Here is an 18,570-nt window from a genome sequence, read left to right as displayed (position 1 = left end):
GGCCACAGTCACATTCTCTTTTCGGGTTTTCTCTTTATTTCTAGCAATTTTGAGAAGCCTGAAGTAATTGGTATTCCACACAGGTTAATGGAACTGCAGCCTTCTCAGTATTATGCCTTAATTTCCTTTATCGCATAGCAAGTTGGAATTAATCGCCCCTCTCCTTTCCTTTTCCCACTGACACCTATTACCAGCCTGTCTGCTGGTTAAAGTCACTTCGTGGCAGCTCTTGGCTCCTTTCCACTTCCCTGGGAATCTTTCCGACCAGAGCCAAAGAACAAGGAGGGGTGAAAAATCCATTTGTACGAAGTGGGGATCTCCTGTGGAGAACTGATTTCCCTCCCTGTTCAGCAGGGAACGTGTCCAGCCTCCATCGGGCACAGCTGACTGAGGTCCTGTCATGGAGAGCAGCCAGAAGGCTGGAGTGGCCATATGTCCACGTTGGGAACAGGATTCCTGTACTGGTGGGTGGGGAGGGGTGGCCTCTGCTGCTTCTGGCACCTGGATTCAATCCTGTGACTCAGAGTTCCTAGGGTTCTGTTTTTTGCTGGAGAGAGTCTCAGATTCTGTGTGATTTCACAGAGTGTAGATTTGGTGACTTCCCAGGCCTAAATTTCAGCTGAATGGGTCTGAGTTCTTTTAGCATATGAATTTTAAGATTCCGAGATCCTCCCAAGATAGGCAGTTCTGTTCCTGTGAGTTTAAGGCTGCCTTAAGATTCTGTGAGTCTCTTAAGCTGCAGTTCTGTTCCATGGCTGGAGCTTGCGCAGCAGTGTAATTGCTTTGCTGAGATTGCCTTGGGAGTGTGACCCTAGGTCAGCCCAGTCTTCTCTGTCCTCATTTTCCCTATTTATGAAACACAAGGTTGGGTTCCAGCCACCAAGGCCCGAGTTCCAGGTATATTCTGCCCACGGCCCCTTGGCTCCTCCTGAGCCTCCCCGCAGTGCCCCTGTGGACTGGCCCAGCTTCAGGACCTCCTGGGACCCAGCCAGGCTCCTTGTCCATCTGCCCACCCACTCCCACTCCAGCAGGAAGCCAGCCCAGCTTTCTTCCCTTGAAGCCGTAGCAGGCAAGCCACAGTGGTGAGAATGAACAGTAAACAGCACTATTGACAAGGATGCACCCTGCCTTCTAACACAGGACCGGTCCTTTGCCCTAGTCTAGGTAAGGAACTGAAACCCTGAAAGGTGAGCTGACTGATTGTTATCCAGGTTGTCCGTGGGACTCCACAATGGACTTGCTGTCGGCACACAACAGGTTGGAGTCTGCCCGGATAGAGAAGCCCTCTCTGGGCAGCATGACACAGCAAAAGCTCCCGCCCTAGGGGTAGGATCTGCTCTCGGGCCATATGTTCCCTTGCGCCTGCTGGAACTAACTCCTAGGAGGTTAAAGGGCTTCAGAGAAAGGACCCACATTCCTTTCACCCCCAAAATGTACCAAGAAGCCAGAAACAGCTTCTTTACCTGCTAAAAAGAATACTTTTCCCCTCTGGAGCCAGTTTCTCAGGGTGAACTTCCCCAGCCTGCTGCAGCCAACTAAAATCGCTCTTTTTTGAGGTCCAACTTGGAGACAAGGGAGCGATGGGGGAGGGCTTGGAGGTGATGAGTTCAGTGTCCTCCTTTCCCAGCCAGGCACTGAGATTTGGAGAGGGAAAATGAGGCTTCTTAGATGGACTGTGATTTCTCTACCCTCGATGCTAATCAAGACCATCTTAGCTTGCTCTGGGTTGTGGCTGTTATAGCTTCGAAACTTGTCTGCTCAACTTGGCTGTGAACTCTGGAGAAAGGTCCACCTCCCATTTTGTTCTTGTAGGCTCCTCCGAGTTTCCCATTCAGATACTCTCCTTGTTCCCTAAGGTCCCCATCTCCAGCTGAGGCTCCTCTGTTGTCCTTGCCTTCAGGGCTTGTCTCTTTCTCCATTGAGCACCTGCCCTGATCTTTGTGCTCTGCTGTCCTCATGCCCTCTTGGAAGTGAGGACTGACCCCACTGGCTAGATACCTCCACCTGCCCCGAGTGCCTTCCATCCTTCTGTCCCTTTCTGCCTGTCCATGTGAGGCTCCTTGAATGGTGTCCATGGAGCCATTCCTTTCTCCTCCAATGACTACAAGAGCCTGAGGCACAGGAGAGAAAGGGCTTGTTCAGTCACCTGAGGTCAAGGGCGGCCCAGAGGGGTGCCCAGGGTCTGCCCGTTCAGACCTGGCTTTGTGGAATTCTCCAGAGAAGCCCTTGTGAGGCTTTTCCACTCCTGAGGACCCAGCTACCAATCACCGTACTGGGAAGGGTTTGCTTTTCCTGGTTTCCAGCCCACTGGGCTGCTGGGATGACTTCGTAGGCCTGCTCTGCTCTGGTGGAGGCCCCATGTCTCCCTGAGCCATCGCAAGGAGACAAGCACTGTCCATCAGGGCTGCAGGGTCTCCTCATGGTGCTGATGCCTGGAAGGGCCTCTTACAGATCTGGCTCTGGCCTGCCCAAAATGCAGTGGCAAAATGAGTATCCCTCAGGGGAATCGAGGCTGTAAAGGTCTGCTGTGGACCTCTGGGCCCTGCAGGCCCTGTGCTGGGGTCTATTCATTTCTGCTGTACTGGGTCTTGTCAGACACTATCAAGGAGGTATTTGCACTAGGCCTCCTGGGATGGGGAGGGTTTGCCAGAGGGAGGTGGAAGGCTGCTTGCCTAGAGGAGCTTGTTGAGTAAGGGACCATGCAGAAAGCCCATTGTTGTCAGGGGTTATGTATAGCAGGAGGCCACGGGTCACAGAAGCTGAAGAGTTCCTGAGTGCCTGTGAAGGCCCTTGGCTGAATTCTAAGGGATACAGGGAGCCAGCAGAACAAGCAATGATGGCTGAGTGTGGGGAGGCCTTTGGGAGCACAGAGGGTGCTGGCTCTGGGTGTATGCCCCCTGCCAGAAGCACAGGTTAGAGGGGGAGGACCAGAGGGCCCAGCCCCCACTCCCTCCCTCTGTTGGCCTTTCCCTGGGGCTGAGGATGGCTGACATCATCACTAGTAGGGAGGGGAGCCTGGAGCTCATCTTGTCCAACCATCATGCTATGGAGGAAGACAGCGAGGCATGGAGATACAGGAGACTCATGACCAGGCCACAAAACACAGCCACAACCCCCAGATGGAGACAGGATAGTCCAGTGTTAACCCCTTCTCAGTGGAGTATTTTTAATCTTCCAGTAATCCTGCAGCCTCCCAGCATGGCTGTGGGACTTCACAGAGCCCCACTAACCTACAGCCTCCTGCTGGTCACACAGGTGAGCACAGACTTCCCAGATGGCTAACCTGGGGCTGGGAGTGGCAGCGTCACAGCACCTCCTTGGGCATAATTTGCCTCACACTTGCTGGCAAGGGTCCCAGGCTCAACACAGAAAGGCCCCCGAGAGGCAGCAGGCCCAGCACAAGGAGACAGGTTTCTCAATAACAGGGTGTCGCTGCCCATTTGTCATCAGGATGGGCCAACGGGGCTCCTCTTAGAAAGGCTTCTCTTCCCAGCCTAATTGGTGAAATCATTTGCATTTTTTGCTGAGCCAGAGCTGCTTCGCAGCATGAGCATCCATTGCCTAGTGGCTGAAGGATGGAATAGCATGGATGTTACCGCCCACAGCAGGAGCTACAGTGCCCTGACCTCCAGTGGGTAGGTGAAGGGATCAGACCTGTCCCCAAAAGCACAGGGAGTTCATTGAGTTCGTCACTGGAGTCAGTGTCTGCACCCGTGGGTTTCACAGCCCCTCTTGGCTCAGGCAGCAGGCGTTGGGCTTTCTACCCACAGTTAGTGGGGTCTGAGAATCCAAGAGACCTACCCTGTGTCACCCAGCATATTGGTGTCAGAAGGGTGGGAATGACATGGAGCTGTCCCCGACCTTACCCTTCCATCAGGAGACTGGTGGCAAGAACAGGTACTGTGAGGGTCCCAGGAGTTGAGGACTGCCTAAGAGACCTGTCAGTTTTAGGTGACTTGGCTGGGTTAAGACCAGGTTGTCTGGACAGAGGCTGAGTTCCCTTGGGATAGGTCAGATGCACCTTGCCCAGTGGAGGCACCCTGAGAGCCAGGCAGAAGCCTTGGCTGGAGGTCCTAGGGCTTTTCCAGGACTGGCTTCCTATACTCTGGAGGTTTTTTCTTTGAGCATATCCTGAGTTTTCTTCTAGTTGTTTCCCTGGGACCTATGATACTGGTGCCCACTGGGGTGGCCAGAAATCCAGGTGGGGCTGGCCAGGCCTGGAGGATGGGCAGTGAGGCTACTTTTTCAGGCATTGTACTCACATCATGTTTGGTTCCTTGGAAGCATCAGCCAAGGTCCTGCTGGTCCTGCCCTTCCCACATCACCTCCCTGACCTTCCCTTCAGGACCCCGCTGTCACTGGTTCAATACCCAGTGCATACACAAATCACAGGGACAGGAAGACGCCTTTGTCGTCTCTCCCTCAGAGACGCTCATCCTCCCTGTGGCGACAAGGAGTCCCACATACCCCAGGGAGGGCTTGAGCCTCCCTTAGTGACAGCCAGGCTGGGGTCAGGCAGTGTCCGAGAGCAGCTGGGATGTGCTGGTCTGTAGGAGGAATCGGCTATGGGAGGCTCCAGGTGACTGTTTTGGAAGGATTTGGAGCAGGGCCAAGAACCACAACCCTGGGTTACAGATGCAGAATGTCAGCTGTGCAGGGCTCCTTAAAGGTTTGTTCCTGTGAGGAAACGAAGGCCCAGAGCAGAAAGGCATGGCGTGGTTCATTAGAGGAGCGGGGCCATAGCAATTCTGTGAATGCCCACTTGCCACCAGGTACTGTTAGGGGACACAGGGCTGAGGACATTGAGGAAAGAGCCCTGGACCAGAGGACAGGGACGTGGCCTTGAATCCTGACCCTCACCCTGCTGGCTGGGAAGTCTTGCTCAAGTCTCTCCCCTTTTCTGGGTCTCCCTCCTGTCCCCTTCACTTCCTTAAAGAGGCTAGCCAAGGTTGGCATGGAGACCTAGCTCCACACTGGACCATGGCAATTTAGGCAGTTCATGGAATGACCTCTCTGCCATAGCTACAGGATGCAGGGTGATAGGTGACACTCCCTAGTTATCCCTCAGCCCAGGGCACACGTTACCTCCCCAAGAAAGTTGTCTCTGCCGTAGTCACCCCATTTCGTGACTGTCTGACATCTTTGTACCTCTGACACTTGGGTGGTGTTTGCTCCATCTTGTGATGTGGCCTAGTTAGAAGGCACAGCCCTATGGAATAGGTCAGGAGAGGAGACATGCTAGAGAATTTTCCAGTTTAAAAGTAAAGATGCTTTTACCCCTCAGTGGTTCTCCCCACATCCCCCTTTTCATTCTTTCCACCTCTCCCTCGAATATTTCTTGTGTCCTCAGCTCCTGCAGTCTTCCTCCTCCTCCCCAGGTGGGATGGAAGGGTGGGAGGCGAAGCGAACTCAGATGTCACCCACTGATGGATGGTGGTGGCCCCAGAGCCCGCTGGGCAGTACAAAGCCCTAAAGCTGAGAGCTGTGCCCCGCCCATCATGTGGTGGGAACAGTTCGCTTCCCAGCATTACCAAGAGCCTGGCCTAGGATGCTGTCAGAGAGTGGATGCTTGGGCTCGGGAAAACACCTCCTTGCAGTGATGGGATCCACGCCATCCACAGCTTATTGACTTAGGCAGCCGCAGAGGCTGTGATGCAGTCTTGTCACTGGAATTTAGGTGTGTAAGTCCATGCCTTAGAGGAACTTACGAAAGCCGTCTTCAGTATTTTATGAGAGTCACGTGTGTAGGGAGGGCATAGGATTCAAACTCATCCTTGCTAGGCCCAGAGAAGCTGGCGATGGGCTTCGAGCTCCAGGCTTTCGCAGAACTATTGATGGGATGGTGGGGAAATCGTAGGGTCCCCCATCTGCCACCCTGCTTCCAGCATGCAACTCCCTCGTTACATTTCACATGGTGGAGTTTTACTTGGGAAAAGTCTTCTGCTTAAAAACAAAGAATAAAGTTTGCTAGCCCCTGGACCCCACCCCCGCTCCATGCCGGGACCTGCTGCAGCCTGAGAGGGTGGCTCTGGCAGTGGGGGGAGAGGCAGGCAGCCTCCTGGGAGGGGTGTAGGTTGCTCTGGGCCATGGTCTCCTCCCCCTCTCACTCCTGCTGTGTTGTTGCTATAGCCAGAGAACACTTTGGGTCTGTCGTCCTGTTGACTAGGGTGACAGTTTAATAGTAGCTTCCTGGGCTGTCATTTAAATCTGCCTGCCAGGTTAGTAGGCCGGGGGTGGGCTGGCACACCCCCTGCCTCCACCCCGGATCTTCGTTCAGCTGGCAGTGGTCGTCTTGGCAACACCAGGGTCTGGCTAGCTCTGCAAGAAGGGGTGATAGTGGGGGGAGCAGCCCTTTCATCTCCCTGCCCTGGGTACAAGTGGCCCAGCTGCTGTCGGGCTGGCCCAGGCTTAGGAGGGGAAATAGGAACAGCCAGGGCCCTTTTGTGCCTTCGGGTCTGAGGTGGGGGATTTACATTTTTGTTTCCCTTTTGAGGTCCCTGGGAGGGAACCTGCTCCAGACTGCTGAGCAAGTATCGAGCTATAATCTCCCTTTCTTCTGGGTCTCTGGTTCGCGTTTCTCCAGGGCTCAGGAAACAGCCTCATCCCTGATAGCTCATTTCTCAGACCCAGGTGGCCTGGTATCAATCCGTCCCCCACATCCGGAGGTATCCTCTCAAAAAGTCCCCACCCTGAGCATGGAGTCTCCCCAGTGGGGTTCCCAAAGCTCCACTCTGGGCGCAGTTATCAGTCACCTCTGATGGTTCAGCATCTGGTTGGGCTGACCCTGCCTGGGGGCTGGAGCCCGTGTCATTCTGCAGAGCTCATCCCCTCTTACGATGACGGGACTGGAAGCGTGTGGTGTTTTCCTGGGGATGGTTCACTTGGCCACTTTTTCTTGGGAAATGAGTTTCTTGGTTGAATAGGTTTAGAAGTGCTGGGGAAACACTGACTCAGGTGTCTCTTGCAGGCCTTCTCTGGGCCCTTGGAAAGTCACTGGTAGCATGAACCTCCAAGGGAAGAGTAGGTATCCCAGAATTTGGGGTGGATGGCCGCTCCTGCTCACTGTCCTGTCCCCTGCCCTTCCTCCTTCTGATAGGGGCCAGTCTACCATGTTGCTTGGCCTCACTGATCTCAAAGCAGGCTCTGGCAGTGTGAGCCCCGGGTTTTGCTGGCTACTGAACAGCAGCCTTGTGCTCCACAAGAGGCTGGCTGGGTCCTGGGTGAGCTCAGGGAAAGCGAGGCCCTGTGTTGGGCCTCTTGAGCGGCTTGTGTCTGCGGGGACATGTTGGCCTGGTGGAGATCTCAGGCCCCTTGTACTGGCCTTCACCCCAGCGCCTCCACTCAGACCCTGCAGCCTTCTTCCTGCAGCAGCCTTTCCACTCCCACCACCCCGCAGCCTCCTCTCTTGAACACATGGCCCTCCTCTGCAGCTGCCCCTGGCTTTCTGGCCACTCCGTGGGAGCAGCAGTCAGTCGATGCCTGGATTTGGATGCAGCCCCCAATGGGCGTGTGCTGTCCTTGAGCAGCGACTTCTGTGGTAAATAGGAGGGACATCTACTGGCAGGAGGAAGGACCCTGAACAGCTCTGCGGGGGCCCCCTGACTGCACTGCAACGTGCTGTGGGTGGCACAGCAGTGTGAGGGTGTGCATCATCTCAGGGCTGCCAGAGGGGCTGAGTGATCACAATAATCTTGTAAGAGTACAGCCTGGGTGAGAAGAAGGATTGAGACTCAATCAGCACCCACTCCCGTCTCTTGATGAGAAGGGAGGCCAAGGCAGCTCCCCAAAGGGCCCCAAGCCACACGTCAGACCTGCACCTATTTGCTTTTTTTGCTTTTATATAAAGACCTGGTGCTGTCCGTAGCCCATTTGCTCCTCATAGCAACTCTGTGTGTGTTGGAGGCAGATAAGAGGGAGGCTGAGAGCAGTTGTGTGACTTGAGTAAGTGCAGACGCCTGATTGGCCATGTAGTGTCTGACACTGTCGTCAGCCTGCACTCCTGCTGTAAACAGTAACATGCATATCCTTTGTCCTGAGTTTCCCACTGTCCCTACACTGTCACTGCCCTCTGGAATCCCGAGTCCTTTATGGCAGCCTATCTGTTGCCATGACACCAGATTATGATGTCACAGACCCTGGATGACTATGTATCACTCCTGGGTCGTGGAGTACAGGGACTCACAGAGGTGGGCATTGTCCAAGGGGCAGGCTGGCATGGAGGGACATAAATCCCTGGAAACGGAGCTACGGTCTCCAGCCCAGCTGGGAAATCATGCTGGGAACTGGAGCCAAGGCCCAGAAAGAGAGGTCTGCCGCAGCTTACTCTGCAGTTTACGACTGCTTGCTTCCATGGCAAGCATAAGATGGCCTCTCGATGGGACTGTTGGACTCATTACACTGAATGGCCTGCTGCTGGTCCCTCTTTGAGAGTGCCGGAGGGCCTTTATGCCATTCGTTCTTGTGGCAGCGCTGCATGGGAAAGTCACATCCCACTGGCTCAGACAGGGAATGGACTTGCCTAGGGTCACTTGGTGAAGAGGTGGCCACAACAGGCAGGCTCAGCTCTGATTCCAAATCCTGCTGTGTGCTCACACTTCCAGCTGGGCCCTCCATAGTGGTTAGTGTGACCCCAAACCTAAACCTGACCACACTGTCTCAGTTTCCCCAAGGCTGAACATAAGCAGAGCACAAGTGGTTCCGGGGCAGGTCTCTGCCTCACATACATGGCACACTGCCAGGGCCCACCTCTCACATGTACTTCTGTGCTACATGGCTGACCTTTACCGACTTGTCCCTGCCTCTCCAGGTCTGCATGCTTAGCCAGCTAATGCTCAGGTGACCAAGGGCCTTCATGGAGACAGTGACATGCAGTTGAACTCCCACCATCACCTCTTTGAGCCTCAGTTCCCTCTTCCATAGAGTACATTAGCAACAGCTACTACCATAGCTATGAGAAGTCACTGAGATTACAGGTGAAAGATGCCAAGCCAGAGCCGGGGTTGAAAGTATCCAGAGTGGCCTGGACAGTGAGCAGATTTGTTCTGGAAAACACCATCAGGGACACTATTCCTGCCATTGTCGTTTGCTGGGTCTCCATGCTGCTCTGTGGGATTGTGGTGATGCTTTTGGCTACTCTGGTCTTGCCCAGTGCCTGTAAGGGTTTGGTACATGGAAGGAGACCAAGCTCACCCCTGAGCGTCCAGCGTGCAGGGAAGAAAGGGTCCTGGAGAGTCTGGCCATAGTGTGGCCAGTGACAGAGCCTTCACATTACCTGCAAGCCTGCATTACTCTTCTAGTCCCTGCCTGGTCACGCATCCTGGCCAGAAGTATGTGCCCCCTTGCCCTGGTCTCCTGGCTAGCTCACTGACCTCTGTGTCCAATGGCAGAGGCTGGTAAGTCACTGGCTGAAGCTTCCACGGTGCTTTCCTGCCTGCTTCCATGGGGCCTGCCTTCCACCTGACTGAGTGTTGTTAGGGAGCTATGGTGGGTAAAGGCAGGTACACCTGACTGCAAGTTCACCCAGTTATGATGTAGGCATATAACAGCCTCTCTGGACCTGGGTTTCCTCATGTCAAGGGAGAACGTGAAAGGCCTGGGTCTGTAGTTTGCTAGGTAACACATATAAGGGAGACTGCTGTACAGGAAACTCTCAGCATTGTTGGAACAAGAAAAAGAAAACCTGGGGTATGCCTTTCTCACCGTGGATGCTGGACTTCTTGCAGGGGAACGATTTCCAGTGCTGTGGTTCACATCATGCTGACTTCAGATGGACTATGATTCACCCAAAGGAGGCAGTGGTACAGGGCGCAGGGAGGGCTGCCTCAGACTCCCTAACCGTAGGTGCACCGTGATTTCTTGGGTTTCTTCCAACGCTGCACAAACACAAACACGTCTAAGGCAGATGCGAAGAAAACTCATCTTAGAATGCAGATACACTATAAGGACTCTGGAAAAGAAAGGCAGAAATGAATTTAGGGAACCAGTCTCTCCCCAAATCCCTGAAGGCAGCTAGAGGGCCACAGAGGAAGCTGGCTTGTGGGAGGGCTTCTTAGAAGAGCTCATGGCGAGTGTGTAATTGACGGAAGGCAGTGTTTGGAGAAAGGGCTTTCACCCCAAAGACAGGACGAGCAAAGCGTGACGGTGTGTGTGGTGCAATAGGCACAGGACATCGCAGCTGTTGAGGTGGGGCCAGTGTGGCAAGTATAGAGGCTGAAAGCAAGGAGAGGGGAGTAAGCTGGGGGCAGGCAGCATCCAGGTGGCCTCTGGTGTCCCACCCAACCCCAGCTCCTCCAAAGGTGGACTTTGGAGTTTGGGATCCTGAAGGCCTGGTAGGTTCTGCTGTGCTGAGGAACCTTCCTTTGAGGTGAGAAGAGATTGCCCTCGCTGTTTCTGGGCCTCCTGCTCTGGAACGCCTTCTACACCAAATGATTATCTCCCACCCCTTTTCCAGGGATGAAGAAACTGAGGACCAGAAACAGACAGTGGTTTGTTTGAGGGCACACGGCAAACCCAGGCCTCCCACCTCCCCGCCCAGGGCTCTGTCTTCTGCTTTGCTACCCTGTCACAGCTCCTAGACCTTCAGTCCTGGCCTGTGGCTGGTGTAGAAGTGGAACACAGGTTTGCTCCAGAGGAGGCCAGTAGGTTACAGTGTGGGGAGTCAAGGCCAGGGTCCCCAAGGCCTCGTCTCCCCGCATGTTGGGGTCACCAGGCCACCTATGCTTATCCCAGAAGGCCGAACAGGACAGCTGACCTGACTGTCCTGCCCACAGTTAGCACTAGACACTCCAGAAGGAGCTGGGGAGCCCAGATAGCAAAGAGCAGTCACATGGGGCATCTTCAGACAGAGCAAGAGTCCAGAGCCAGGACCAGTACCCACATCCTTGCCCAGGCACCGCTCCCTGCTGCAGGGATCGAGTGCCCCATTTCTTTCACTCCTCATTAATACTTAGACTGTGGAACAGCTGCCACTCAGAAGTATCTGTGGTGTGCCGGGTTCTCTGTGACGTGTTCCTCAGACAGCACACCTTCTCCTCAGTCCTCATGGTTCTTCATTTCCTTCTTCCCATTATAAAGAGCTAGAAAAGGAAGCTTGGGAACTAACAACATCCCCAAGGTCTCACAAATGGAAGGAGGCCCCAGTGGAATCCAAATGAAGGCACAGAAATGGGAGGTCTCCTCTGCATGACCTCAAGAAGGCATCCGGGCCAGGGACCGCTGTGGGGACTGCCCACACGGTGCTTGGTCACCACTGCGCACATAAGATGCCTCTTTCCTCTTGCCAAGGAGTGCTGTTAGGTTCATGGCCAGCTCCCAGGTGCACTGGGATGGGGTCTCGACTGCCAGTGTGGATGGGATGGGATGGGATGGGCAGGTAAAGGGCTGAACACTGGCTAATGGGACCAGAGTGGGTGAGGGAAAGCTGCCGTGAGGTGGAGACGGCAGCAGTGAGCTTTGAGGGATAAGAGTGTGATGGACTCTGTTGGCCTTGCTGGACTTGGCATTGCACTGGGGGTGTATTTCTGCATGGTGAGGTACGCTGTGGCCGTGTGGTGCTGCAGCAGGTCATGTGGCCTGGCTTTTAACTGCATACCTTCTGGTCACTTTTTGGCCCCTGACTGGGTATCTCAGGAAAGCTTTCCACATCCTTTTGACTCCTCATGCTCTTCTCCTTGCTCCATAGCCAAGAGGACGTGTGTGGACAGCGACTTCACCTGCGACAGTGGCCACTGTATCCCTGGGCGGTGGAAGTGTGACGGCGAGGAGGAGTGTCCCGATGGCTCTGACGAGTCGGAGACTACTTGCAGTGAGTCCTCCCCTGCGGTTGGGGCAGTGTGGGCCTGGGCCTGGATCTGGACCTCAGTTTCCTCTTTAGCTCCTCCATGCTGGCTTGGGAGGCCCCAACAAAGTGATGAGCAGATGCTGCTCCATGCCTGGGGCGGGGGGGTCCTGGTGAACAGTCAAGGCCACATGGTTGCTAGTTAGCCTGCTTCTAGACTTTTCTCATAGTCCTCGTGCAGGTTGGACCGTGTTCTAGAGCACCAGGAACTAGAAGCAGTCCACTGACTCCTTACACCCAGATGCAGCTGATAGAATTTTCGGTGTGGCTAAAAAGATAAGAAGTATGAAATAAAAGTGGCCTTTATTTTAAGAATGTGGAGAGAGACTCCATGACCATCGGGGCCTGGCATTCTCTCTGCCTGACACATGGTGTGGGGGCACACATGTAGTTTAGGTTTGGGGTGGAGCCTAAGGGGCATTACTGATGCACAGGTAGCCCATTGGAATTTATTTCGCACCACAGGTAAATTGCTTAGGGGTGGGGAAGGTGACCTCAAGATAGAGCCTCTTGATTTTACCTCCCAGCCTTCCACCGCTGCAGCTTCCCATCCAGGGCACAAAATCCTTTCAGAGGCCACAGTGCATCTTCTGGGCCACCCCATGTGCAATTCCAGTAGCAGGAGGGCAGCTGGCACTTGTTGAGCATTCCCCTGGTACCAGGCACCACAGGAAGCTCTTTGTTCATGCTAATTCCTTTTAACCTCACAGTAGCAGGGGTTGGTATGTGTGTGGGGGGGTACTGTCACTTCCTGAATCTTGTAAAGGTGGAAACTGCGGCTCGGAGAGGTTCAGTGATTTGTCTGTGGCCATCTAGCCAGGACATTCAGGCCCCAGTTCCTGCCCATGCTGTGGACAGGGTGGCTGCAGAGGCAGCCATGGGCAAGGTGGAGACCTGGGGCCCTGGGCCCGCCTCCCTCATTCGGGGCTTTGTCTCTCCATGATTTCTTTTCCAGGCCCTAATCCTCAAAGCAAACTTACACCCAGCAGGTCATTCCGTGACATTTGTTAAATTAAAAAGGAGATGAGAAGGAGGTGGGGAGGGACCCAGTGGTCCAGAGGCACAGCTTTAGCAGCTCAAGTCTGAGACAAAAGGCTGGGCGGAGGGGCAGCTTGGAGGATGGTTGGGCTGGGAGTGGGCAGAGCTCCTTTTAGGGGTAACGGGCAGAAACCGGAACAATGGAAGCCAGCATCCCATCTAGGGCTGTGGCTGGTGATAACTGGGTTTCCTCGTCTCCTAGCAACAGAGCTACCAGCTCCCTCCATGACAGAGAAAGAGAAAGGGAGAATGAGAGACCCCCGCCCCAGACAAGGGGCCCTCACAAGGCTGTCCCCATGCTCTTGCTTGCCAGGCCCCCTGCAGGCACATCCTGTCTGCACCCCACTGGCAGCCAGACTCCTCGCTGCCCTGGAGGGGAGTCCAGTGCTTTGTCCTGAGTTCTGGAAGGAACAAAGCCCAGCTACACCCACCTGGGGCTCCCATTCTCAGGGTGGCCTTGGGAAGGAACTGGACCCTACTTAGGGAAAGAAACTGAGTCTAGAAAGAAACTGATGCAGAAGCCCAACTAGACAGGGCGGAGTCCTGTGCAATCTGAGTGCTCTTGGGGAGTAGGCTGTGGCCCCAGTGCTCATCTGCCCTTGCCATGGCCAGCTATACCTTCCACACTACTCCAGCTGCCGCCCTGACACTGTGGGCAGAGGGGCTCACTGTGGCTCTTCGCAGAGGCTGCCCGGGCTGCCCTTCTCCCACATCTGCTCTTCAGTGATGTTCATTTCCTTCCTGCCTCTCCTCAGGCCCCATCCAGCCCTGGGCTTGGGCTGCCTCCCTCCTGTTCATCTTCTCTCAGCAGCTCTCTCCTCCCTGCCAGACCCTTCTTTCCCTCTCTCTTTGCCCCTCTGTCTCTTCCCCCATCGTGGCTGTGCAGAGCACTCCTGCTGCACTCATCCCGCCTCCCAGGCCTGCTTCTATTTGGCAGTTGGGCAAATGGAGAAGTTGATAGATTCGCCTCAAAGATGCACAGCTTACTTGTGGACATTCCCCCTTCCATGGTGAAAGGTCTCTTGGGTTTGCCAGGGCACGCTTGGAAGAAGCAGCCACAGCAGCACCCAGGAGAGGAGAGACCAGCAATCCTTTGGATCCATCCTTTGTCTGAGACCCTACCTTCTCACTTGTCCGGGTCCAGATCTAACATCCAAAATTCCAAAGGCCTCACAGGCCAGGTTTTCTCAGCTCTTAATATTCTGAGTCCCTCTTTCTCCTTTGCCCAGCTGGGGTACAGGTCTGGGGTCCCTACTTCCTATGCAGTTACCTTGGTCAGAGGCAGACGAGGCCACAGGGAGGGCTGCCTGGAGGAGGTTGGCACAGTGCAACCGCGAAACTAAGGCAGAGCTGGGGACCTGGGAGCAGAATTGATCCTAGCTTCCCAACTGGATGAGAACCCAGCAGCCAGCCTGCTGTCCATTTAATTGGTGTTGCCATAGCAGCCTCCTTGGCCTGCCAGGTTTCTGGGCCTGTGCCAGCTCTCAGGCTCCAGCCCCACTCCTTGCACCTAATAGAAAGATCAGAGAGGATAATGCACAGTGAATTAGTATCTGATACAGTTGGTCTGCTCCTTTGAGACCTAACCTGTGAGACCTAACACAACTGCCTAGTCTTCCTGAGCCTCAGTTGCTTTGTCTGAAAAGTGGCATAATGGCACCAGCCTTACAGGGGTTGTGAGGATATAAGGGAGAATTCAAGTATGGGTACTTACTGGAATAAATGACAGTGATATTTTTATTATTTGGACCCCGAGCCCTCTGCCCTCAACGTAACTCCCAGAATATTATGATATGAATTGGAGAATAGTGTGGGGGCCGCTGTATAGAAAGCGGAAGGGTTATGGCAGCCGTGCTTACATTTTTTCCGACAATGTTATCTACCCCTAGCTGATCAGGGTTTCTCCTTCTCCTGTTTCTCTCTGGTTCTGAGTTCTATACTTATCAAATAGGGCCAAAGTCACCACAGAAAAGTGCAGAACATTTGCCTAATGAAAGCAGCATTTCAGCTCTAATTATAGCTCCCTTGATTGGGGAAGGCTCTGACCCACCTTCAGGCAGCTGCTGGGAGGGGTGGGGGTGGAGGGGTGGTTTGAAGGAAATGAGTTGCACTCTGGGTGCTACTCATGGAATATGGGATTTTTCCTTGCATCTTAGAGCCTGGAAGGAAATAAGCCTCACTGATTAACCAACCTCACCTTCCTATGACAGCTCAGGAAGATGGGGGCCCAGTAAATAGGGACTGACCCAGCTAGATGCATTTCACCCGATCCAGGGGAGTGCCCCCTTCGGCATGGTGGGATGGGCCCCACTGTCCCAGGCCTGGCCTCCTGGCAGCCCTAGCTGGAGGCTATCTCTCCCAGAAACTTGTGTGAATCAACACTGCAGACTTGCCTGACCAATGCGCAGCCGCCAAGTACTTTCATTCTTTTACCCAACAGACATTTTCCTTTCTGTTAATTTGTGAACTTATGAATTGGAGAAATACCCATGGGTTTGGATTTCTGGGGCAGGATTCTCTGGAAATTACTAGATGCCTGCAGCCACTCCAGGGTGGAGTTGCCAGCCCTCCTGCCAGCTGTAGAGGGTTGCTGTTGTCTGAGAGACACTGGGGTTCTTCACTGCTGCCTGGAAGGACCTGGAGAGCCTGCACAGGCAGGCCTAAGTTGTCCCTTGGGGCATCTGTGCCAGAGGGAGAGGCTGCTCTGGGGTGGGAGCTGCTTTGTGGGGAACTCTGCAGACTCACACGTACTCCTGGGGTAGAGACCACGTTCCTCCGCCAGCCACTTGCATTTCCATTTAATGAACTAAAACACAGGCAACTGTGTTTTGAGCTCCAGGTATGTTCCAGGCTTTTGAGTATAAAGATTTCCATATTTCCTCATTTAAACCATGCACCAAACCAGGAATGTTTAGCCCCATCTTCAGATAAGGGGAGCCAGGATGCAGAATGATTTACCCGAGCCTAGGAGCTGAGCAGCAGCAAATGGATCTGGACTGAGTCGGCCTAATACTCATGGTCTTTCCCCTGTGTCATGCTGCCTGGAGGCCACTGGCTTTAGGGATCCTGAAAGGGAACATCAGACGGTTACCTTGTACCACCTGCCTACAAAGGTCAATGAGTCCCCAGCCCTGGTGATGCCCCTTCGCTCCCCATCACTGTTCTCATGAGCACTGGTTAAGCACAGGAAGTTAAGCAGTGTATCTGGGCCTGGGATGGAGGACAGTTCTGCCCCTCATCACAGACAACTTCTTTGGAAGAAACAAAGAGGACCAACCTGGAAAGTGACACTGCACATCAGCACTTTCCAGGACTCTGCTGACCTGGAGACTGGCACTGACTGGGGTCCTGGCTTTGGGGAAGAGTTGTCCATCGTGAGAGAGAGACAGTGAGGCTCCAGGAGAGGGACCTGTGGAATAGCCAGTACCTCCCTTCTCTGGACCTAGGCTCCTGCTCCTCCAGGGCATCCTTCCCTTTGTGATCCCCTGAGTGTCCTTGTCCTGGCATTCCAAGAGCCTTGGCTGGTGTCAGGTGTCAGGTCTGGTGTCAGGTACTGCTGAATCCTGAGAGCCTGTAATTAGAGCTGTCTATTTAGGGACACAGCAAATGTCTTATTAATTATAAAGAAAGGAAGCAGACAGATTGTTTAATCATTGTCCTTGCTAAAAGGTTATGCTATTAACTGTATAAATATTCATTAAAGGTTCAATCAGCTGCCTGCTGCTGGGGGTCTGCAGAACCCACAAAGACACAGTCAGAACCACAGCCAAGTGCCATTTCAATCACCTGGACTCTAGGGAGGAGAGCTTGGGGTTGGCTCTGAAGCTTGCAGGGCTTGATGGAGAGGGTGAGGTTATAGTCCAGTGCGTCCAGACTCTGTCCCTGACATGCTGTGTGTCTTTGTGTCAGCTGCTTGGTCACCCTGAGTCTCAGTTTCCTCACCTGTACAGTGGCTTGTTCACCTGTGAGACTGCTGCCCTACTGCCCTCCAGGGACACCACTCACTTGGTGATGTCTGTGAATGGCGCCCCTGGAATTTGCGCTCACAGCCTGCAGGGTCTGTTTACCTGTCAGCATGTGGGTGAGGCTGTGTCTTTGTGGGTTCTGGCTATTACAACACCTTAGACTGGTAATTTATAAATAAAAGATATCGAAGGTCAGGGATTTAGCTCAGTGGCACAAGCGCCAGCCTGGCAGGCATGAGGTCATGAGTTTGATTTTGGTACAAAAAAAAAAAAAAAAAGAAAAGAAATCTGTTGAGTGTAGTTCTGGAGGCTGAGAAGTCCGTGATCAAGGCATGAGTAGATTTAGCATCTGGTGAGGGCCATTTTTGCATTAATGGTGCCTTTTCCCTGAATCCTCATGCCATGATGGGCGGGGGAACTCCCCCAACCCCGATTTGTTAGGGCACAAATCCCATTCACAGGAGATGCTTACCACTACTGCCTTGAGGGTTAGGCTCCAGCATGAATTTTGTGAGGCACCGACTTTTCACCTTGATGAGCTGCGGAGTAGCCTGACACTGTAGGTGCCTGGTGTTATAACGTGGGCCCCGGTATAAAGTCCACGGAAACAAGAGTCCAAAACTTAAGTGGCAAAGGCTTTATTGAGCCAGTCCTGGCGGCACAGTCTCTCCTAGATCAAACCAAAGACTGCGCGCCCCAGACTGGGGAAAGGGGTTTTTAAAAGTAAGGGAAAGTGGGGAGGAAACCTGTAAGGCCATTAAACCTGTTGACCCGCATCTGGAAACTGTATTGCTGTCCACTTAGCTCTGACAGTCCCGGGAGTTCCTGGTGTTGCTCAAATTACTCCCATCCTGCAGACTGACATTATCTCAGAGTGGCACATCTGCAGCAATATTTGGGGAAGAAAGTGGAGAGTTAATTATCCTAGGACAGCTTGTCTTCGCCAGTGAGTGCGAAGGGGTCACGAGTTATGAGATGCTGGAACTTAAGTTTTACAAAGATCTGATATCTAACCCATTGGTACATACAGAACAAAAGGAAAGCACCGATCGGGGTTTGGGCCACAGTATTTCCCGGTAATTTCTTTGAAGCTAAACAGTTCTTAAAATTGGGGCAGGCTCATTTTATGACAGATCATCACCAGGTCGGGGAGAGGTCACCAGAAACCCAAATTCTTTATGGCCCAGATAGGTGGGTGGGGGGGAGGCAATAAGGCGCGCTACAGAACAGGAAAACGGCGAGTATCTATCTTGTGGGAAGAGTAACTAAGGTTAGGTAAAAAGGTTAAACTCATGGGCAAATCTCCCTGCATATAAACACACTACTTCAAACAATGTGTAAATTAGTGGGCCTTCTTGTCTTCTTTAGTTCTTTAGCGAAGACTAGAGGCGCCTACCCGTGATTAACAGCCCTTGTTAGCTTGTTTTAGCACCACTCTTCTTGTTTGTAGAGGGCCGCTCCGTGATTAACATTTCAATTAAGTGAAATTCTTGCAATTCTTTACAGGGGAGAGTATTGCTCAACATATCAATTGGGTCACTTAACATATCAGTTAAGAAAAGAAAACATTTAGTAAGCCGCGGTACAGGTTTGCTATAATACACAAAATGATGAAGCTACTTTCTTAGAGTACAACATTCCCCTCTGATGTTGTGACTTCTGGGCCAAATCCTTGGCCGTACTTAAGGTCTGCTGGGGACAAGCTCATACGCTTGTTGCCTGACCATCATT

General features: G+C 53.3%; 1 protein-coding gene across 13 annotated transcripts in view; it reads left to right on the top strand.

The window, feature by feature from the left end:
- The window catches only part of Lrp8 (LDL receptor related protein 8), an 83,974-nt gene that overhangs the window by 20,003 nt on the left and 45,401 nt on the right, over positions 1-18,570 (top strand). For all 13 annotated transcript variants that reach the window (XM_063236517.1, XM_063236521.1, XM_063236514.1 and 10 more), the window contains one exon: positions 11,681-11,803. In XM_063236517.1, coding sequence (XP_063092587.1) covers positions 11,681-11,803 — 123 coding nt within the window. The remainder of the gene's footprint in view (positions 1-11,680; positions 11,804-18,570) is intronic.

This window comes from Cavia porcellus, unplaced genomic scaffold (assembly GCF_034190915.1).
Source record: "Cavia porcellus strain 051 isolate PalLab524CR breed Dunkin Hartley unplaced genomic scaffold, mCavPor4.1 scaffold_25, whole genome shotgun sequence".
Lineage (NCBI taxonomy): Eukaryota > Metazoa > Chordata > Mammalia > Rodentia > Caviidae > Cavia > Cavia porcellus.
The sequence above is the reverse complement of the archived record's forward strand: the minus strand, read 5'-3'. Positions and strand labels throughout refer to the sequence as shown.